General features: G+C 42.6%; 1 protein-coding gene across 6 annotated transcripts in view; it reads left to right on the top strand.

Moving 5' to 3' along the window:
* The window catches only part of LOC125642467 (H(+)/Cl(-) exchange transporter 5), a 90,257-nt gene that overhangs the window by 42,987 nt on the left and 23,116 nt on the right, over positions 1 to 24,154 (top strand). For 4 of the 6 annotated variants that reach the window (XM_048863883.2, XM_048863884.2, XM_048863882.2 and 1 more), the window contains exon 3: positions 23,901 to 24,052. In XM_048863883.2, the coding sequence (XP_048719840.1) occupies positions 23,901 to 24,052 (152 nt within the window). Of the gene's footprint in view, positions 1 to 13,907; positions 14,056 to 15,529; positions 15,651 to 23,900; positions 24,053 to 24,154 lie in introns of those variants that run through there. The other 2 variants (XM_048863885.2, XM_048863886.2) reach the window with 2 other exon arrangements.

The following is a 24,154-nucleotide window of genomic DNA, read 5'->3' on the forward strand; positions in this document are numbered from 1 at the left end:
TTAAGGACTATATTAGATGCACTTTTGGTAATGTGTACAGAATTTTACAGTATAAAATTTTCTACCAAGGTTGGCTGTGGATTTATAGGTACCTTTAACTGATTACTAACATTTACAGACCAGCATGTTTTGCCAATGGACTTGTAAACACTGCTTCTTTCTTATATCTGGGGTGCTGTTCCATCTATGGCAATACTTGGATTTCAGCAGATTTCAAAAATGAGTAACTCTTTTTAACTACCTCTTGAAGAGCTAATTGAATGCCTCTCAATTATATTCTGTCCAGTTAGGTCCAATTCAGAAAAAAGAAGGTAGCAGGAATAAAAATATTTTAATGCTTGAGATGCATTAATATTCTGAGCGGCTTTTTTCCCCTTTGCTTTCCTGCACACAGACAGAGATGGTCAGCTGTAACTACTGTTGTTGTTTTTTTTTTTTCCCACTTAAAGGAGTTGGCTTTTACACAAACCACAACTGGGTGGAAAACCACACAAGAGATCCATAGATGGTTAATGGAAACACTTTAAAGAGGGTGTCACTGAGATGTACATTTGCTTAGAGTTTGGGATTAACTTTAAAATGTCCTTTAATGTTCCCAAAATGTTTTTCTTAGTGAGCCTTTTCCTCTCCTTCCATGTGTCCGAGATTGAGCAGTATCTGGTGTTTTCTCTGTGTGTTGATACTTTCCTCAACTCATTTTGTCCATTGTGCATCTCCCATGTACCAATGTATGGCAGCACAGGGGGAAGTGGATAAATTGTGTTCTCTTCTTCGATCTCTTAATAAAAAAACAAAAACAAAAAACAAAGAAAGCCAGTCCATGGAGCAGCTGTCTGGGTACCCAAACAGCAGTATGGCCAAATTCCTTGGGATTTTTCCTGGCTAATGTCCCTTCTAGAACTGGGCAGGAAACCACATTAAAGTATGCTATGAAACTTTTAATGCAAGACAGAATGGTCCATGTGGACACTTAGTGCATGGCAGGCTAATGTGAGGTGGATTTAAATCCCGGCCTGCTGCAAACTAAGTGGTGTTGTTTTTGTGTAGACAGGTCCAAAGGGTGTGGTGAGAAATCTTATGATATTTTGATAACCATACATAAAAGTAAACCTCATAGTAGATACAGGAAAGATGTTTAGTAACAGGGCCATCTTCAGGCAGCAGCAGAAATACCTCCCCTTGTTCTGCTTTTTGTTACATCTGTCAAATAATCTAGGCCTTGATTTCCTCACTCTTCCCACTGTCGGGCACTTCTTCCCTATTAAATAAATAAGCATTTTTTAAATTCATGGAATCTAGTCTGCACTGACCTCATGTTTGATGGTAGCCAAATTCTTCAGAATGATAAAATTGTATTGTTGTTAACTCTTACCATTTTACTGAGAGTCTTATAATTGGAAGAACATAAGAGCTGCCATATTGGACCAGATCATATATTCTTGCCCGGTATCCTGTCTCTGGCAGTGGCTGGTACCAGAGCTTCACGGGGAGTGTGCTGAATAGGGCAACTCTAGAATGATCCACCAGTGTCTTCCCTTCCCAGCTTCTGGTAGAGAGGTTTAGGGTCTCCCCATGTGTGGGGTTGCGTCCCTGAGCATCTTGGCTAATAGTCATTGATGGATCTATCCTCCGTGAACTTCTGTAGTTCTTTTTTGAACCCAGTTATGCTTTTGGCCTTCACAACATCCCGTGGCAATGAGTTCCACAGGTTAGTTGTACGTAGTGTTGTTCATCTTCATCTTGTTCGTATTAAATCTGCTGCCTATTGATTTCATTGGGTGACCCGTGGTTTTTGTATTGTATGAAAGGGTAAATAGCACTTCCCTATCACTTTTTCCACACCATTCATTATTCTAGACCTCTCATATCTGCCTTTAATCAACTGTTTTCAGATGAACAGCCCTCATCTTTTTAGTCTCTCCTTCTTTGATAGTCCTTTTTGCCCTTCTCTGAACCTTTTGTATTTCTTCTACATTTTTTTTGAGCTGGGGCGACCAGATCTGGCCACAGTATTCAAGATGTGAGTGTACCATGGATTTATATAGTGGAATTACAATATTTTCTGTCTCAATTGCTATCCCTTTCCTAATAGTTGCTAACATCCTGTTAGCCTTTTAGAATGCTGCCGACCGTTGAGCAGTTGTTTTCAGAGAACTATCTGTGCTGATTCCCAAGATCTCTTTCTTGCGTGATTACTGCTAATTTAAACCCATTGTATATGTATAGTTGGGATTGTTTTTCCTGTTTGCATTTCTTTGCACTTATCAATGTTGAATTTCATCTGCCAGTTTTGTTGCTCATTGAGGAGGAGTTGTAGCCATGTCAGTCCCAGGATATTAGAGAGACAAGGTGGGTGAGGCAGTATCTTTGATTGAACCACCTTCTGTTGGTGAGAGAGACAAGCTTTCGAGCTCCTCGGAGCTCTTCTTCAGGTCTGGGAAAGGTACTCAGAGTGTCGCAGCTAAATACAAGATTGAACAGATAGTTTAGCATAAGTAGTTAAGGGACCATTCAAGGTGAAGTGGCCAGTTAACACACCCTAGTCATAGCACACAAAGGGGGGTTTGTGGGTTACAGATCGTTGTAATAACCCATAAATCCAGTGTCTTTATTAAGACCATGATTTTTAGTGTCTAACAAAGTTATAGCCTTGTGTCTCATTTTGTTGCCCAGTCACCTGGTTCTGTGAGATCCCTCTGTAGGTCCCTGAGTCTGCTTTGGACTTAACTGTCTTTAATTATTTCGTATGGTGACAAGTATCGGGGGTAGCTGTGTTAGTCTGTATCCACAAAAACAACAAGGAGTCTGGTGGCACCTTAAAGACTAACAGATTTATTTGAGCATAAGCTTTTGTGCATCTGAAGAAGTGGGGTTTTTACCCATGAAAGCTTATGCTTAAATAAATCTGTTAGCCTTTAAGGTGCCACCAGAATCCTTAGAAAGAAAAGGAGTACTTGTGGCACCTTAGAGACTAAGCAATTTATTTGAGCATAAGCTTTCGTGAGCTACAGCTCACTTCATCGGATGCATACTGTGGAAACTGCAGAAGACATTATATACACAGAGACCATGAAACAATACCTCCTCCCACCCCACTCTCCTGCTGGTAATAGCTTATCCAAAGTGATCACTCTCCTTACAATGTGCATGATAATCAAGGTGGGCCATTTCCAGCACAAATCCAGGTCTTCTCACCCTCCCCAACCCCCCCAACAAACTCGCTCTCCTGCTGGTAATAGCTCATCCAAACTGACCACTCTCCTTATAATGTGCACGATAATCAAGGTGGTCCATTTCCAGCACAAATCCAGGTCTTCTCACCCCCCCCGCCCACACACACACAAACTCACTCTCCTGCTGGTAATAGCTCATCCAAACTGACCACTCTCCTTACAATGTGTATGATAATCAAGGTGGGCCATTTCTAGCATAAATCCAAGTTTAACCAGAACGTCTGGGGTGGGGGTAGGAAAAAACAAGGGGAAATAGGCTACCTTGCATAATGACTTAGCCACTCCCAGTCTCTATTTAAGCCTAAATTAATAGTATCCAATTTGCAAATGAATTCCAATTCAGCAGTTTCTCGCTGGAGTCTGGATTTGAAGTTTTTTTGTTGTAAGATAGCGACCTTCATGTCTGTAATTGCGTGACCAGAGAGATTGAAGTGTTCTCCGACTGGTTTATGAATGTTATAATTCTTGACATCTGATTTGTGTCCATTTATTCTTTTACGTAGAGACTGTCCAGTTTGACCAATGTACATGGCAGAGGGGCATTGCTGGCACATGATGGCATATATCACATTGGTGGATGTGCAGATGAACGAGCCTCTGATAGTGTGGCTGATGTTATTAGGCCCTGTGATGGTGTCCCCTGAATAGATATGTGGGCACAGTTGGCAACGGGCTTTGTTGCAAGGATAGGTTCCTGGGTTAGTGGTTCTGTTGTGTGGTATGTGGTTGTTGGTGAGTATTTGCTTCAGGTTGGGAGGCTGTCTGTAGGCAAGGACTGGCCTGTCTCCCAAGATTTGTGAGAGTGTTGGGTCATCCTTTAGGATAGGTTGTAGATCCTTAATAATGCGTTGGAGGGGTTTTAGTTGGGGGCTGAAGGTGATGGCTAGTGGCGTTCTGTTTTAATTATTTTGTATTACCTGCAAACTTTGCCACTTCACTGTTCACTCCCTCTTTCAGATCATTAATAATTACGTTGAACAGTACTGATCTCTGTGGGGGCTTTGCTGTTCACCTCTCTCCAATGTGAAAACTGATAATTTATTCCTACCTTTTGTTTTCTATCTTTCAATCGGTTACTGATCCGTGAGAGGAACTTCCCTCTTATCCCAGGGCTACGTAATTTTCTTAAGAGCTTTTGATGAGGGACCTTGTCGAAGGCTTTCTGAAAATCCAAGTACACTATATTGACTGGATCACTCTCATCCACATGCTTATTGACTCCCTCAAAGAATTGTAATAGACTGATGTGGCATGACTTCCTTTACAAAAGCTATGTTGACTCTTCCTGGACATAAAGAAGAGGAGTACTTGTGGCACCTTAAAGACTAACCAATTTATTTGAGCATAAGCTTTCGTGAGCTACAGCTCACTTCATTAGATACATTCAGTGGAAAATACTTCTGTTCTTTACAATAGTTTCTTCCAGTTTGTCTGGTACTGAAGTTAAGCTTATCGGCCTGTAGTTTCCAGGATCGCCTGTGGAGCCCTTTTTAAAAATTAGCATTACATTAACTACCTTTCAGTCATCTAGTACAGAGACTGATTTCGGTAACATAGGTTACATGCCACAGTTAGTAGTTATGCAGTTTCGAATTTGAGTTCCTTCAGAACTCTGGGTGAATAGCATCTGGTCCTGGTGAGCTGTTATTGTTCAGTTTAATCAGTTGTTCTAAAACCCTCTTCTTATTGACATATATATTTGGGACAGTACTTCGGATTTGTCGCCTAAATAGAATAGCTCTGATGTGGCATGCTCTGCACTGAAGATCGATGTGAAGAGCTCAGTTAGCTTCTTTGCAATGGCCTTGTCTTCCTTGAGTGTCGCTTTAGCACCTTTTGTCAGTTAGTGGCTTCTCTTTCACCATCAGAAGTTGGTCCAATAAAAAGATATTACATCACCCACCTTGTTTCTCTAATATCCTGGGACCAACACAGGTATGATGACGCTGCAAACAACAATGAAACAGAACAGAAAGGCAGTTACGTTGCTGTGAAAAGGCAGAACTGAAATGGAATGTTTCTTTCTCACTGGTTTCAAAGGGAGGAAACATTCAATACTGAGTTGTTTCTGCAGCAAGATTCAGCAAGTATTTAATATTTATGGAGGAGAAAGTGGGTAAATGCAGTTTTGTTCTCAGTTGGTCCTTGTACGGAGTTAATGGGGATGGTAAACGTAATTGTCTAAGTTTATGCAAATATTTGCAATTTGCCTGGAAGGGTACTCAGTTGTCCTCTTCCCTATTTAATTAATAAGAAAATTTACTTTCCATCTGTTTCATCGTTTTATGGGAACATGGCTGCTTCTATGAGGAAAGCTCAATGGGATCAATCACTTACAGTGAAATATTGAAGCTTCCATAGGTATATCTTTAATATTAGTTTTGGATGTGTGTATATAACATGAAAATATAGGACACTTAATGTGGTATAAATGCGGTGTTAGCACTCATTTGGTATGACCTGACTGGAGCATTGAATGACACTTAACTGCTTATTTTCTAGCATTTTGTAGCTTGTGTAGATGGGATGAGGAGTTTAGCAACTTTAACTCTAGGCCAGGATAGCACATACAATACATCTGTGCATAGAAACTATGTGCATTTATTTATATATTCCACCAATAATATATCAATATAATTATTTGGGGAAACATATAAATAAGAAATGCACGTGGTTTTCATGAAACTACCTAGGTTCTTGTATAACCATTGCTACAGGAAATCAGGTGCTAAGATACTAATAAGAATTCTTAAATATGGACTGTGTTGTTAACATGGAAAGAAATAAAGCAGTCACCAAGAGGGGATTTTAAATATTTTGGTGATTGTTAACCTTACTAGCTTGTCCACTGAATTCAGGATTTTTTTTGTTTGGGAATACAGTAAGATGTTTGGGCACCAGGTATATAACCTACCCTCTAAAACTGCAACAGCAGCACATACCTCTGTGAGCTAGGAGTCTTAATAATTGACACTCTCTCTTAGCAAACAACCACTTGCAGATCGTGGAGAATGCAGCAATGTGCTCGGAATCGAGCAGTGCTGATTATAATATACTTACCCTGAATTCTGTGCTGGCTGCCTGTAAAGCGATGAACTGTTGTGTTTTAAAGCTTCTTAATTTAGAATCTAACTGGTGTATCTTCTCTGATACTACATGTCTTTTTAGGGGTCTACTATTGCAAATTACATTGGCAAGTAATGAGATTTTTTGCTATGGCAGTTCCTATGGTGAAGAACTTATCCCAAATATCTGCTTTAGGTCATCCTTCCCCTTTGTTTTTATATGTATAAAAGACTGGAATCACCTTTCTCTCCTCTCTCCCCCCCCACCCCCCCAGGCGTTTTAGTTATATGTAGGACCTACACTAATTATCACATTTATTATTTAATTTGCAATACTGAATTGGAACAAGGCATTTCTAGCCGTTTTTAAAGGCAAGTTTACATCTGAGGCCTAAACATCTTGATGAAAAAAACAAAACAACTTGAATTCAAAATGTTTCAGAAATAGAATACTGTTATGAGCTGGTCAAAACCTTGTTATGGGTTGCGTTAAACCTCTTTAAGCAGATGTGTGAATGAGACCTCCATTTAAATCCATCGTAAGAGGCAGGGGCCACACCTAAAACAAAGTCTAATAATCTGCCCCAAACTAGCACCAGGTGGGCAAACTGTTTGCCTGGGTATAGTGACCAGATGGGTAGGTGTGAGAGAACACACACACACTGAGAACAGGCTGGGAGAGAGAGCCTGGAGGAACAGCTGAAAGCATGTGGCTGCTCTGGAAGAAACTGAGGGAGTTTTTTGGGTTGGGATGTAGGCTGAAAAGACTGCTCTTGGTGCTGTGAGCTAAAGAAGGGCTAGTCTACACTACACAGTTAGGTTGACATAACGCTGCTTATGTCAACTTAATTATGTCAGTGTCTACACTACAGCCTTCCTCCCGCGGATGTAAGTGCCCTACTACACCGACATAATAACTACTTCTCCATGAGAAGTGTAAGGCTTATCTTAGTGTAGTTAGGGCAACACAGTGTCTGTGTAGACACTGCATCCCTTACCTTGGCTTTTAGCTGTCTTGTCCATTTCACAGCAGGAGCTGCTGTGAAATTGACAAGAAAGCCTGGCTGCTAGAGACCCAGCTCCCCTGGAGAGCTGGGCGACTGGACCCCTCTCCCTGGTGGCTTCCCCCAGCAGCCCTGCCTGGGAGCTGGGGCCAGAAGCCCCAGCCACTTCAGTGAACTGTGAAATTGACAAGGCTGCCCAGCTCCCAGGAGGGAGCAGGTGCTGGGGCTGAGAAGCAGGGGCAGCTGGACCCTAATCCCCAGGGGTGAGAAGCTCTGGGTGGCTTCCCTTGGCTCCTGGTGGGGAGCAGGGGTGGGGGCAGCCAAATGGGAGCCCCAGAGCCTGTGTGGCAGCTGGGCTCCCAGCAGGGAGTTGCCAGTGGAGCTGAGAGACCAGGCTCTCCGCTCCCCCACATGGCCCTTCTTAGGTCGGTGGAAGCGCTCCTGGTGAGGACGCGTACCATTGATCCAAGGAGGAGAGCATGGACCTGCACCACTGCAGTAATTACTGCGGTGGCTGCAAGTCGACTTAATGTAGGTCTACTTACATTTCTAGTGTCAACATACCCAAAGCTGTTTCCTGCTCCTAAGTTCCATCTGTGTTCAGAGAGTCAGGACTTTGCATGTTCTTTTGTAAACAAGCAAAACTGCGTCAGCGAAATACCTGGCAATCACCAATTTCCACTCCCACCCACAAAGCCCCAAACTTTGACTAACCACTCAGGTTGCAAAAGGGCAGAAAATCTGTTACTTTGTCCGATTTAAGGTTTCTAATGCTGCACTAGCTATGTCACCAAGAAGTGATTCAGTGATTATATAAAAAGAAAAGGAGTACTTTTGGCACCTTAGAGACTAACCAATTTATTTGAGCATGAGCTTTCGTGAGCTACAGCTCACTTCATCAGAGCTGTAGCTCACGAAAGCTCATGCTCAAATAAATTGGTTAGTCTCTAAGGTGCCACAAGTACTCCTTTTCTTTTTGCGAATACAGACTAACACGGCTGTTACTCTGAAACCAGTGATTATATAGTTACTCTGACTGCAGTTCTGTGACCTGAGTGAATCCTGTAACTTCCAATTTGGACTTTTGCCCAGGACTAAAGAGAAATGAGCCACATTCTCCTTGATTACCCACTCAGTGAAGTTATGCCTGAACTGTAACTTCTACATTTGTTCTTCAGAAGAACCCACAGACACATTCATCCCATTGTGCCAAATTCTAACAGCGTTTCTCATACCATGTGGCAAGTCTAATTAATCTAAGCTGTTGTTCGCACCCTGGTAGCTGTGCTAACCTGGCATGGAGAGGGTTAGATTTGGAATGCTACATATTTCTGTCTGCCTCTAATACTCCATTTGTCTTGCCTCCCTAAGTGCTGGATGAATCCAGAAGACAGCAACGTGGATTTTAATCTTAACCCTTTGGCTAATGGTGATTGTTGCAGCCTCCTGGGACACGGCAGTAGAATGCAGCTTTTCTTTGATGTCTTCCAAGGGGATGCACTGACAGTGTTATGCTCTGTTTATCGGTACATGAGTCAGCATGAGGTTGCCCATGCCAGATGTGAAACTAGATCTAGTAGCTTTGGTTTGATTCATTAGTTTGCATGTGAAACGCCAGCAGCTCTCTGTCGCTGTACACTAGTCTATTTGCTCTGTTCTCATAAGCTTGTTGGAATAGTGATGCAATCATGCTGTGTTTGAGTAGGAAATCTGAGGATGTGACATGAGTGCACTTGGGACACAGACATGCCTGTTCACTTAAAAAAACAAAAACAAATAAACAAAAAACCCTAGTGCCTTGATGGTCTGTATTAAGTTGCTGAGGAGGAAAGGTGGGATTTTTCCATGGTTTGGAGGGTTGCTCGCTTTTCAGTGGGAGAAAATTGGTCTTTAAGGTGGGCTGCTGTTAAATTTTGAGCCCGCCAAGAGTTTCGGAGAGATGCTTATATGGATAACAAGAATTTCCAGAATGATAATAGCAAGGAATTCTGAAAGGGATATAAATCCTCCTGCAGGTAATAAGTTCCAAATTCTAATGGGGGTTAGGAAAAAATTTCCCCTGCAAGCAGATTATTTCATCAATGGCCTTCCGCAAGTCTTCTTGCACTTTCCTCTGAAGCAACTGGTGCCAGCTGTTGCTGGAAACAGGGCACTGGACTAGATGGATCTCCTGGTCTGATTCAGTATCTAAGGGTGAAATCCTGACCCCTTAGACATCAGTGGCAAAACTCCCATCGACTACAGTAGGGCCAGGATTTCACCCTGAGTTTCTTCAGTGGTTTGGGGAATATAACTACAGTACCTTCCTGAAATAGAATGTATCCAACTGTGTGCAGATATGGTCGCCCCATCTCAAAAAAGATATATTAGAATTGGAAAAGGTTCAGAAAGGGCAACAAAAATGATTAGGGACATGGAACAGCTTCCGTATTAGGGGAGAGACTGGGACTTTTCAGCTTGGAAAAGAGATGACTAAGGGTATGTCTACACTACAAAATTAGGTCGAATTTATAGAAGTCAGTTTTTTAGAAATTGTTTTTAAATAGTCGATTGTGTGTGTCCCCACACAAAATGCTTTAAGTGCATTAACTCGGCGGAGTGCTTCCACAGTACCGAGGCTAGCGTCGACTTCCGGAGTGTTGCACTGTGGGTAGCTATCCCACAGTTCCTGCAGTCTCCGCTGCCCATTGGAATTCTGGGTTGAGATCCCAATGCCTGATGGGGCAAAAAACTTTGTCGCGGGTGGTTCTGGGTACATGTCATGAGGCCCTCCTTCCCTCTCTCCCTCTGTGAAAGCAACGGCAGACAATCGTTTCGCACCTTTTTTTCCTGAGTTACCTGTGCAGACGCCATGCCACGGCAAGCATGGAGCCCGCTCAGCTCACTGTCACCGTATGTCTCCTGGGTGCTGGCAGACATGGTACTGCATTGCTACACGGCAGCAGCAACCCATTGCCTTGTGGCAGCAGACGGTACAATAGGACTGGTAGCCGTCATCGTCATGTCCAAGGTGCTCCTGGCTGCGTTGGTCAGGAGCGCCTGGGCAGACATAGGTGCAGGGGCTACATTAGGAGTGACTCGACCAGGTCACTCTCTTTAGTCCTGCAGGGAGTCCTATTGTACCATCTTCTGCCGAGCAGCCAAGAGATGTGGATGGCTAGCAGTCCTTCTGCCCCGTCTGCTGCTAGCCAAAGATGTAAAAGATAGATGGAGTGGATCAAAACAAGAAATAGACCAGATTTGTTTTGTATTCGTTTGCTCCCCCCTCCCTCCCTGTCTCCGTGAAGTCCTGCCTGAAATGCGAGAGGGAGGGATAGCTTAGTGGGTTGAGCATTGGCCTGCTAAACCTAGGGTTTTGAGTTCAGTCCTTGAGGAGGCCATTCTGTGTGACAGTTGTTTTTGTTTCTCCTTGATGTAAAGCCACCCCCTTTGTTGATTTTAATTCCCTGTAAGCCAACCCTGTAAGCCATGTCGTCAGTCGCCACTCCCTCCATCAGGGCAATGGTAGACAATCATTCCACGCCTTTTTTCTGTGCAGACGCCATACCACAGCAAGCATGGAGCCCGCTCAGATCACTTTGGCAATTAGGAGCACATTAAACACCACACGCATTATCCAGTAGTATATGCAGCACCAGAACCTGGCAAAGCGAAACCGGGCGAGTAGGCGACATCAGCGCAGTGACGAGAGTGATGAAGACATGGACACAGACGTCTCTCAAAGCACGGGCCCTGGCAATGTGGGCATCATGGTGCTAATGGGGCAGGTTCATGCCGTGGAACGCAGATTCTGGGCCCGGGAAACAAACACGGAGTGGTGGGACCGCATAGTGTTGCACGTCTGGGACGATTCCCAGTGGCTGTGAAACTTTCTCATGCGTAAGGGCACTTTCATGGAACTTCGTGACTTGCTTTCCCCTGCCCTGAAGCGCATGAATATCAAGATGAGAGCAGCCCTCACAGTTGAGAAGCAAGTGGCAATAGCCCTGTGGAAGCTTGCAACGCCAGACAGCTACCGGTCAGTCGGGAATCAATTTGGAGTGGGCAAATCTACTGTGGGGGCTGCTGTGATGCAAGTAGCCCATGCAATCAAAGATCTGCTGATATCAAGGGTAGTGACCCTGGGAAATGTGCAGGTCATAGTGGATGGCTTTGCTGCAATGGGATTCTCTGAGTGGGGTGGGGCCATAGACGGAACCCATATCTCCATCTTGGCACCCGAGCACCAAGGCAGCGAGTACATAAACCGCAAGGGGTACTTTTCAATAGTGCTGCCAAGCACTGATGGATCACAAAGGACGTTTCACCAGCATCAACGTGGGATGGCCGGGAAAGGTACATGACGCTCGCGTCTTCAGGAACTCTGGTCTGTTTCAAAAGCTGCAGGAAGGGACTTTATTCCCAGACCAGAAAATAACTTTTGGGGATGTTGAAATGCCTATATGTATCCTTGGGGACCCAGCCTCCCCCTTAACGCCATGGCTCATGAAGCCGTACACAGGCAGCCTGGACGGTAGTCGGGAGCTGTTCAACTACAGGCTGAGCAAGTGCAGAATGGTGGTAGAATGTGCATTTGGACATTTAGCATCAAAAAGGGTACCATTAGGTTACAGGATCATAAGGCCATACTTTCTGTCAGTGGACTGATTGTCTGTTGGTACACCATTACATCTCTGAATGTGAGTATAACTGCAGTACCTGTGTAAATGGTAACTGTGTGTTTGCTTAACTAATCATCTTTCTTTTAAATAAAGTTTGGTTCTATCATTTGAAGAATTATCCAGGGTCATCTGCTAAACTAAATAGTCTGTAACCTACGTAGAGGTTTGGCCCTGAGAACTAAGTTTGGTTTATTGCACTCTTAGTTTTAATGATTTAATGCTGATTGGGAACATTTAAAAGTCCAGGTTACAGTGTACAGATACTATGTCAGGAGTTACGTATACTGAAAATGTTAACTTTTGTATCTCATTTGAGGTGGGGAAACAGACAAGATATTTATTCATCTGTCTTCGTTGAGGTGTTAATTAACCTCAGTTAATTAATCTCAGTTTAGCCAGGAATGAAATACCAATCTTTGTTTGACCAGGCATCACAATCAGTTATGTCACTGTATGGCAATGGATTTTGGTTATCCTGACATCTAGTCAAACCCTGCTGTTTGCAAAGCATGCTTTTTTAGTTTGGGGTCAGTGAGAACAGGGTGCCCCACAGAGCCTGGAACCAGCATGGTATCACACAAGACCAAAGTTTATATTCACCAGGGTGTAATGGTTCAGTGCCATAGAGCAAGGCTGAAATGACACAGGTTATCACTAGCATCTCGGAGCTAGAGAAACGTTATTACTTTCTGTGCATATCTTATGGCAAGCTAAGATCACCCATGAGGTTCTGCAAAGAGGTTGCAAAAAGAATTGAAGCAATGCTTATAGTAGTGCAGCTTTACTGGGCTGGGTACTGTCTCTGTGTGGAATGTCAGGTACCCAAGGAGTGTTGCCTTAACTCTCTTAATGGGCAAAACATCAACTGGTAGACAGGAAAAGAGAGAGGTCCTGAAAAGCATGTAATTGTGAAATAGATATTAACCTGTGGGAAAACTTCAGTGGCAAACAAATCCCGTTCGCTAAGCCAAAGTTAGCCATGGTACAGACAGCTTAAAAGCAAGGTATGTTGGTCAAGAAGAGGATACTTCGTAAGCCAGCATAGTAGGAATGAGATGCAACTACCCTGCTGTGTCTATCATGTGGAAAGGCCTGTAAATTAGATAATGGACTCCTTAGCAGTCAGTACTTCAGTATAAGCTCTTGTTAAAATGGCCATCTCTGACCCAAAGGATAATGGATGATGACATTAATTGGAAGAGGGGTGTGGATTCCTAGGACTGGAATAGCAGGGATGTTGGGAATTAGAATTAAGGGGCACAGAAGTGTAGGAAGTTTGCCTTAAGTATGCAGCGTGTACTTGGCACTAGCTGCCACAATTAATCACTCGTTTTCATAAGCACGAGCTTGCTCTCAGTTTAAAACCAACGAACAGTCTCTTCAGCTGTTTAGGAGATGGGGTTGACAGTGAAATGTGCAGGCAGGCTTTTTAGTAATGGAAGATCTAATGTCTAGAGGAAAGGAATGAAATCACCTGCTAGCTCTTCTGTGCCCCCGTTCTTCTCCCCTAAAACAAAGTTTTGTTTCTACTGTAGCTTTATAAAGAGAAGGAGTACTTGTGGCACCTTAGAGACTGAGAGCATAAGCTTTCGTGAGCTACAGCTCACTTCATCATGAAAGCGTATGCTCTAATAAACTTCTTAGTCTCTAAGGTGCCCCAAGTACTCCTTTTCTTTTTACGGATACAGACTAACACGGCTGCTACTCTGAAACCTTACTGTAGCTTTAGTTGCAGCTTCCTTCTGGAGGCTGTTTCCAATGACTGGAAGTTAAATTCTCTAGATGCCAGCTTCGTTTTGTCATTCCTAGTTTGCCCATCGTGAAGGAAGGAATACTGCATCTTTAACCTTCTTCTGTTCAGCTAAAATCCTCCCTCTTCAAAGGAGGTCCAAGAGTCCGCTCATGTGACTGTCAGCTGGTGACGACATGCTCAGTGCAGAGAGCCCAGCAGTGCTGGAAAGGGAGGAGAATGCAGCAAGTGCCACTGTAAAGGAAGTTACCCCACAGTTCTTTTTACCAGTCTCCTGGAGCCAAATGGCCATGAGACAGGCTTCAAAAGGTGTTTCTGTGGAGAGGAAAAAATCCAGTGAGGGTAAGGAGGCTGTTGAAGGGAGTGCATGTCTTGGCTAATTGTATCAACACACTGCAGCAGCTGTTAGGGAGCAATGGGTAAACTGCTGGTCATCGTGCTAAAGCTGCAGGTCTGATTTCTCTGCTCCTAAGAAAGGAGGGTGTTTGCAAAGGGCTGAGTGAATATTGGATTTCTGACCTCTAATGGTGTCATACAAATTGCTGTAAACAAGTGATTCCTTTCCTTTATGCAAAGCAGTTCTATTACCAGATTCCCTCTAACAGAGGAAGGTTGGGGCATCCTGGAGAGAATTGTCCCTCCCAAGTGCTGTAACCTTTTTATTGCCACATTAATCGTGCAGTGGACACTGAATGATGCACTGTGTAGGTGCACATGCTGCTTTATTTTAAATTAGATTTGTCAGTATTGTTCACAGATTGTCTGAAAGAGATTTTAAACCAAGGAAAATCTAAAACTGGAGCACTGACCTATTTTTTGGCGGGTGGGGAGAGGGGGAAAACATGCTAAAATATCTCTTAAAATGCCTAACTTCTGGCTATAGGGAGTCTTCCTGTTCTCATGTCAGCTGGTGTATTTGGCTGCAGTCTCAAGTACTAATTGCTGATCTAATTGTGCAAATTAGAGAAAGAGAAAACGTATTTGGTCAACTGTGCTCCTCCAGTCTTATGGCCTCTCCTTTCTATTTGGGATCTGTCTGTAATTAGCATAGTGTTTTGATCTGTGAGGAACAGGGACAGGAAATGCAGCCCTGGTAAATATTTATTACTACCAGCCATCTTATAGTTCAATATTGCTATTGGAAATGTAAGGATGTTTCTTTTTTATATTGTGTTTAAAGATGAATGTGTCCATTTTCATGTTCTTGCTGTGCTTTGTCAGGACTCTTGGATCCTATTTTCCAATGCAAAAATGATTTAATTCTCTTAAAGATGCTCGAGTGATGCTCTGGTGAATGAAATTTTCTATCCGTGAAACATGTGCTGCCTGGAGAGCCGTGCTATGCACCCGCATCCCTGACCCGGACAGGCTAGTTCTAGGGCTCCAGATGCAATGAACTATGAAGAGTGAATTTCCTGCTTGGCCTTTTAACTGAGACTTCCAACACCCATTGTGGTGATGGTGATAGTGCCTGTGATACACAAGATATCTGCTTGTCTACACAGCAAGTTACTGTGTTGCACGCCGAGGTGTGAATCTCCAGCACACCAGCTTGCTGCGTAATGACACCCTGTGTGCACGTTGCTACAGCGCATGTGGCTTAGTACGCTAGGCCGTGCTCCTGGATTTTCACTGCAGAGTAGCAGCATCCACGTGGAATGTTACTGTGCAGTGAGCGGGTGCCTTGTAGGTTCCCACCCCGGCTTGCTGCACAGTAACTTGCCCTGTAGGCGAGACCTTTATAACTTACCCATGATGCATAGGTATCCCAGGAGTCTCCAAAGAGCAGATGACTTAATCATAACTGAAGTATGCTTACCTAAGGTTTCCTGCAGTGCGTTCAGGCTGCATATCATGCTCTGCTGTGTGTGTTCTTTGTGCTATTGTATTCTGGCTGCTTTGCGGTGATCCTCAGCTGGGAGAAGATTCCGTGGCAGGTAGGAGCTGGGGCATATCCCAGGAGAGTGAATCTGATTGTGTCTTGGAGGGATGTAGGCTGAACAATAATAGCATTTTATAGATCCTTTTCAGTCACCCTTCGGCACTGGGAAGGGCTTTATGTTAAGTCAAAATACTGTGGTTTAATAGATGAGCTTTCCCAAGGGCCATTGCACTGCTTTTGAAACTGTGGCTCACTTTTATTGAGCAAGAATTAATCCTTTACTTGCAGTCTTAAATGTTAATTAGCAGAGTTTCCATGAGATTTTAATTTATCTGACTCTCTGGTATCCCCCTAGGATGGCATAGTTAGTTCTCTGTTCACTATTGCTGAACATAGTGACCCCATAAAACTCATACCAAAGTGTGTATATCAGGGCGCTTCCTAGCACCTACCTAAATCTATCTCATTGCTTTGCTCTTAAAACTGTGATCTGAAGCTGTTTCATTCTTTGAGTCAATAATAGAGCAAAATAACTGCTTACTCCATTACCTGGGGGACATAGCAAGAACAGTTTTCTGGTGCTCCACAGATGGTGTCTAGTCACATAGGGTATGTCTACACTGAGATGAAAAAACCTATGGCACTGAATCTCAGAGCCTAGCTCAGCTGACTCAGGCTGCAGAGCTACAAATACCAGTGTATACATTTGGGCTTGGGCTGGAGCCAGAGCTCTGAGACTCTTCCCCCTCATGGGATCTCAAAGTCCAGGCTCCAGCCCGAGTCTGAACATCTACACTACAATATTATAGCTCCAGGAGCTTGAGTCAGCTGACCCGGGACAGCTGCTGTGCTGCGGGTCTTTTATTGCAGGTTGTCCTCTGTTCTAGTAGTTAAATAGTATTTAAAGCGAGTAATACATTTTCCTAACATTACTTTTCCAGCAAAGCAATTGCTGTAGTTGCCAGAGGGATATTACGCAGTTACATGAGGGGAGACTGTCTCCTTGAGACAGTCTTTCTATTAAGATTTAGCCCATGCTATTAAAATTTGGGAAACCTTGAACTCGAATATTTAAGAGCTTGCACTAGTTTTATTCCTTGTTTTGAAGCTGCTACTGTGACTGGAAGGATAGCCATTTGCATCAGTCACCTAAGTTGCATTATTTTACCTTTTTTGCTTCCTCCATGTTTGTTTTAGTGCCCTGAGAGGGACAAGGGAGAAGTACTCTTTGGCATATATTATAGGTGGGATTTCTTTTTTGTGGTATAAGTATACTTGGGTCATACCGACTGCAGGTAGCTGCATACTTATTGAATGTTATCTGAAGGTTATGGCCTGTAGCAGTTGTGTATCAGCTCCAAATGTTAACAGTTTTTGTCCTTTATTTTCCAGGAGAGGGTAGTGCTTGGGATTTTTGTGGGGGTTATTTAAACAGCAAAGGCTATGAAGGCTGAAACCAGTTTACCCACTCTATTTTTAAGCGGCTGTCTGTCAAGTGTAAAGACACTGTCACAGATCACAGACAAAGCTAAATCTTTCTTGAATGCTTCCAGTGGAAACCAGGTGTGCTCAGAACCTTTGCAAATTGGGCACAGGGGTTTCACAGCGAGCTTACAAAATCTGTGAACATTTCCGGAAAATCTGGCTTTAAAATAGTCAGTTTTGTATCAAGTGAAAGGAACCAAACGTGTTTGATAAACACACTATTCTGCCGTGTGCTGGACAGGCATGCTACAAGACTCACCTGGTGGTCTTTATACTGGGGAGGAGGATATTGATTGTGGGGCTGTCTTGAGAACTTATGGAAAGTGGGTTTGGGAAGATACTGTAGGTTAGTCTGGTTTGCGGATCATGCTTTTCCTTAAAGTACTCTGTGTAAACAGCCATACAGTCTGATAATTACAACAGTTGAAATAAGCATTCAAATGCGTTTACTGTACTTATCTCCCTCTTTTCCTCTCCTTCCCGCTCCCCTAAGTTTAAAAAAAATCTGATTTATGATTGTCCAGGAAAAGTGGCTGAACTGACTTCTGAAACCATGGCTTGGTCTATTGATGCACACACATTGATGGAAGATTGAGTGAATTTTCTCCTACTGAACAAAATTAACCAAGGAAAGGAAGGACAAAAAGAGAAGAAATTCTTTAATTGCCTATACTCTAATGCTCAGGGTAACAGACAAGAGGAATTGAAATTGCTCATTTATGAACATAAATTCTATCTAGCTGGTATTACTGAAACCTGGTGGGATGATTCACATGATTGGAATGTTAAAAATCAATGGTTATATAACCCATTTAAGAAGGATCGAGTGGTGGTGGGAGATGGGGAGGGTAGTGGCACTCTGTCAAAAATGGCATTACTTGTTTCCGAGTTACTGATAACTTTGAAGAAAGTTATCCTGAATGCTTATGGATCAATGTCATAACAGATAAAAGCACAGTGTTGGCTACAGACCCCACTAGGGAATAGGACGACCACCTCCTTATGCACCTATCTGTAATGTGTAAGGAAAAAAACCTGTATGATCGTGGGGGACTTCAATTTGAGTGACATGCTGGAGGTCTCATGCCATCAGTACTGAAACATCCTTGGAATTTCTAAACCTCCTCGATGATGATTTCCTAACTTAAAAAGTGTTGCAGCCAACATGGGAATTCTGAATTCTGGAACTGATCACAGAACTAAAAGTAATCGTAGCTTAGGTACAAGTGATCATGACTCGATCAGTTATAATGTGCAGGAAGAATAAAGTCCAGAACAGTGAGATAGATATAGATCGATATACTTGGTGCTTTAATAGGGCCAATTTCACAAAGCTGAAAACAATTCTGAGCCAAATTAGCTGGGAGGAAGAATTTAATAAGAAAAATGTGAATGATGATAATTGGGAATAATTTGAGAACACGTTACTAGGTGCCCCAAAAGCCCCAATCTGAGGAAGAAGGCTGTGCTGGTTAAAAAAACAACTTGCTTTAGGGAAAAAGTGAAGGTTGCTGTAAAATATAAAAGTAAAATAACAAATGGAAGAAAAGGGAAGTTGATAGTAACAAATATTAATCAGAAGTTAGGAATTGTAGAAAATTGATAAGGGAAATGTAGGGACGCAAGAAGAAATTGATGACCAGCAGAGTTAAGGACAATAAGGAGTTTTTAAAATATGTTAGAAACAGAAAGAATCTTGACAATGGCACTGGTCCATTACTAGATAGAAATGGTAGAATTAGAAATAATGTAGAAAAGGCAGATGTGTTCAATAAATATTTCTGTTCAGTATTTGGGGAAAAAGCAGATGATTTAGTTTTCTCATATGATGACGATATATTTTTCCATTCCACTAGTATCTCTAGAAGATGTTAAACAAAAGCTACTAAAGTTAAACATTTTAAAATCAGCCGGTCCGGATAACTTGCATCCAAGAGTTTTGAAAGAGTTGGCTGAGAAACTTGTTGGAGCATTAATGCTGATTTTCAATAAGTCTTAGATCACTGGGGAAATTCCAGAAGACTGGATGATAGCTAATGTGCCAGTTTTTACAAAGGTTAAACGGGATGACTTGGGTAATTATAGGCCTGTCAGCTTAATATTGATGCTGGGGAAGATAATGGAGTGGCTGAAACAGGACTCAATAAATAAAAAATTGAAGGAGGGTAATGTAATAGAAATCAACATGAGTTCATGGGGAAAATACATCCTGTCAGACTAATTTGTTACCTATTTTTGATGAGATTACAAGTTTGGTTGATAAAGGTAATAGTGTTGATGTAATATGCTTTAAACTTCTGTAAGGCTTTTGACCTGGTACCACATGACATTTTGATAAACTCGAATGATATAAAATTAATATAGCACACACTAAGTGGATTAAAAATTGGCTGGTAGGTCTCAAAATATAACTAAATGATGAATTATGAAGTGGGTGTTTCCCCTTTGGGGTCCAGCAGGGATTGGTTCTTGACCCTACACTATTCAACATTTTTTATCGATGACTTGGAAGAAAACAAAACCATCACTCGTTTGTGGATGACACAAATGTTGTAGGAGTGGTAAATAATGAAGAGGACAGGTCACTGATTCAGCACAACATAGTTCACTTGGTAAACTGGGCACAAGCTAACAATATGCATGTTATAACTGCTAAATGTAAATGTGTACATCTAGGAACAAAGAAAGTAGGCTATACTTACAGGTTGGAGAACTCTGTCCTGGGAAGCAGTGGTGGATAATCTACTGAATATGAACTCCTAATGTGATGCTACGTCCAAAAGAGCTAATGCGATCCTGGGATGCATAAGCAGGGGCATCTCGAGTAGGAGCAGACAGGTTATTTTACCACTGGATTTGGCACTGGTGCAACTGCTTCTGGAATCCTGTCTGGTTCTGGTGCCCACAGTTCTAAAAGGATGTTGATAAATTGGACAGGGGTCAGAGAAGAGCCACGAGAATGATTAAAGGATTAGAAAACATGCCTTAGAATGATACTCAAAGATCTATTTACCATAACAAATAGAAGATTAAGGGGTGACTTTATTACAGTCTATATGAGTACCAACATGTGGAACAAGTATTTAATAGTGGGCTCTTCAATCTAGCAGAGAAAGGCATAACACTATACAATGACTGGAAGTTGAAGCTAGACAAACTCAGACTGGAAGTGAGGCATACGTTTTAAATGATGAGTGTGCTTACCCATTGGAATAACTTGCCAAGGGCTGTGGTAGATATTTCACTACCAGCTTTTAAATCCAGATTGGACGTTCTTCTACAAGAGCTACTCTAGGAATTATTTTGGGGCAGGTCTCTGGCCTTTGTTATACAGGAGGTCAGACTAGATGATCACAATGGTCCTTTTTGTTTAGAATCTCTGAATTCCTTATCATAGCGCAGTACACCCTCTTTGGATAGCTCTTTAAGGGAGCTGTATCACAGTAGTGTGCCTGTGCTGGGTGAGCATATCCTAGATTTACCAGCTGCTGAGCCTGTGTTCTGAGGACTGCATGGGATGGCACTTGCTTTGTTACATGCTTCAGAGTTTTGGGGAATTCTGGGTGTTGATGGGCTGCTAAAGAGCAATTTGTATTACGTATTTTTAAGGGATCTCCAGATTCTGTGGTCCAGTGTCTGTTTCGGAGACTAATTTGTGAAACTGCCTGCTGCTTTACAATACGTTTATATGTGTGGCTGAAATCTGTGCCCTGACTCTCCAAATCTGGTAACACACTCACTGCACTCTAATCTACTCCCCACATCCCCCCATACCTGGGCCAAAACACAAAGGGGCAGAGTTGCAGAGAAGTGTAAAGCTGGAGTGCCATCATTGGCATTCAGCACAGCTTTTTAAAAAATCCCTAATGCCCCTGCCTTGCTCATTCCGTCCAGAGTCCGCATGTTGGACATTCCACTGCATGAGATGCCTCCTTTTAGCAAAGGTGTTGGAATATTCTGCCATACAACCTGTCTGAGAATCTTTGGGTGCTTCTGTAAGTTACAAATCTTGCTGGATGTTCTTGTAAGGACTGTAAAAGAAAATCAAGGGGTTGTAACACCTTAAGGGTACTCTTACAGCCAACAGAGGTGCTCCAGAATGTGTGGTTCATAAAGTAATTTCTGTAAGTCACGGTTTTAAGGTAGTTTCTTTGGAAACAGTTTCTCTCCTATAATAAGTGATCTTCAGAGGGCAGAGGAAAATGTTCTATACTCATTTATGAGCTTAATCTAGCAATCAATAAAACTAGATCAGCATGTATGAAGTCATCTTATAGGGCTTCCTGATGCCCACCATTCAGCGGCAATCGTTAGCTGGTAACAGTTCTTCCAAGCAACCCTTCCAAGAGCACTTTTTATTGTGCTTTTTGTCTTTAGTTTGGGATTAGATTTTTCATTTCATTCATGATTAAAAGCTAGTACCCAAGGCCTCAGTAAGAATTGGGAAGCCTTGAATTATTTTGTCTGTAGAGAGAACTTATGAGAGGGAATGCCTGTAACATGAAAGCTTTCTTAAAGGAGGCAAAACTGGCTGCAAAACAATTATTCATGGGTGAAACCTCCATTAACTAACTTAATTCTCATTGTAACCTGAGGAGTCCTTGCTGCTAGAACATCTATGGGCTTTAGAAGAAAAATATATATGGAGTAAATATTAAAAGAATCCACTGTTATTGACCAGGATCAAAGGTTTGTGCCTGCATACACAAAGGAATGAAGGCTTGGTCTGATTTACACAGGAAGAATTTGTTCCACATATATTAATCTGTCAAAAAGCTGCTTGATTTCCTTGGATAGGGTTTAAAAGACCTTTGTTTTACTCCCTCCTCCTCCTCCTCCTCCCCCCCGCCCTTTATTCTAGCCCCTTCATATCTTCAAATCATGTGAAAAAGCACTTTAAGAAGCACATTTCAAAGGGGCAGAGAACAAATGTTAGGTGATGTGTTTTAAGGCTCTTTTCAGATTAAAGGGGGCTTACATTTTCTCTAAAACAGAATATTAATGCCGCAATGGATTAATGAACATTTTGCAGGTGGAGAAGAGTTCAATTTTTATCACATAAAAATACGTTTCATACTCATCACAAAGTTATAAGGGACACACTTTTCTCTTTGCTTCATGTTCAGTGGCTTTATTCTTGGGAGAGAACATGGGGAGGCCACTGGACCGAGAGTCAGGAGATCTGGGTTCTGTTCTCATCTCTGTCACCTTGGGAAAATAGTTTTACTTCCCCTCTGTGCCTGTTTTCCTTCCCACCCTTTGTCTTACCTTGTCTACCTAAGTTGTCTGCTCCTAGGGGCATGAACTCTTAGTATGTGTGTATACATTGGCTGTTACAGCAAGGTCCCAGTCTCAGTTGAGACCTCTTTACTGTGCTCTAATACAATTAATACACAGCAGTATCTCTTGTTGGTTTTGTTTTTTCTAGCATTATGTTGCTTGCTGTTATTGTCATCTTCATTATGGGGCTGTTTTTCTTTCCCTACTTGCCTCCTGTTTTTGGCATGCATTTTCTTAAATGCCACTCTGTATAGGTCAGTGATACTGACTGTTGAAGATGTCTAACACCAGGACTCAAAAAATCCAGCTTTCACTTCCTCTCTCCCCACACCCTCCTAAAAAAAAAATTCTAGTCTTTACATTTGGGAGTAGGGGAATTCTCTTCCAAATGCAAGCGAAGCATAACCCAGTGCTGCTTCTCGGGGTCAGCTGCTCTAGGCGCTGCTGTTAGCAGACAAGTGCCCTGGGAGGAAGGGTGAGGTGAGGTGGGGTTGCAGAGCGCGATGCAGGGATCCATCCACTGGAGCAGAGGGCTCTTAGACTTGCAGGGAGGAGGGAAGATATACCATAAATGGATTTATTGCAAGGAAGGGGCTGCACAACACTGATTTGTGTGGGGAGTTGCTATAAATATATCTTGAGGTGAGGGGCAGTTTTAACTTGATTTATTAGGAGCTGCTGCTTTTTGTGATGGGATGCAGCATTAATAGATTTAGTTGTGTTGGGAGGGATTGCTTTATCTGGGAGATTAGGGTTCAGTTGGTTGCAGACCAGGATCTTCCATTCTGACCTGCAGGAGATTGGACAGGAGACAAAGTGGCTTGGGGCACCCCAGTGTATATCAGCCTGTTGAGGAGCCTTAGGTTAGCGGTTTGTAGGATGAATTTTTCAAGCCTTTTGACTAATGCTTTTTTTTTGTGTGTGTGCTTCCTATGCCTCCTGCATCTCTCTAATCTGTCAGAGTAGCTACCAAATGCACGCCTCACTCAGGACTTGCTCCCAGGGCTGCTCATCCTCTGCTCTGCCAGCTGCAACATTTTCATTTTTGATTTTTTTTTTTAAAATATTTGCTGTAGTTTTAAATAGGACTAAGTCCCTCTCCACTCTCCCAAGAGAGAAAAGTATAGTTATGAATCCCTGCAGGGGGTATTGTCGGTCATACTCATGAAAGCCAGGGACTAATAACAGTAGCTATTGCCAGACATTAATGCCACCCCCTCCACTCTGTACTGTTCCTTGGTCAACCTTGGACAGACAATTGTAGTTTTGTCACAATACAGGGTGGTTTCATGATGTGAACCTCTGTTCACTATGGTCTGGGATGAGAACATGAGTGTATCTAATGCATGGGTATGTTGCGCCACTTAGTCATTGGTAGACTGACTTCTTTTCTCAACAAATCTGTGTGCTCAAGGAGTGATTGAATAACTACCTGCCTTTACCTAGGACTGCATTCATCACCTCTATTGGCATCCTAAGAGGTGGGGAATGTTGGAATTAATGCAGATGCTCATACCTTTCATTCGTTCTGTTTTTTCAGGGTTCTCCTTATATAATGGAGGAGGGATGAATGGCACAAGCCAGATGATGGATTTTTTGGAGGAACCTCTGCCTGGTGTGGGTACCTATGAAGATTTCAATACTATCGACTGGGTGAGAGAGAAGTCCAGAGACCGGGACAGACACAGAGAGGTAAGTTTTGTTTCTTGCTGCTTTGCTTTTCGCTGGTCGTGCAAAGCAGAATTGTCTGCATATAAACTTTATCTCCTTGTCTCTGAATACTTTAATCTGGGG

Source organism: Caretta caretta, chromosome 9, assembly GCF_965140235.1.
Source record: "Caretta caretta isolate rCarCar2 chromosome 9, rCarCar1.hap1, whole genome shotgun sequence".
NCBI lineage: Eukaryota > Metazoa > Chordata > Testudines > Cheloniidae > Caretta > Caretta caretta.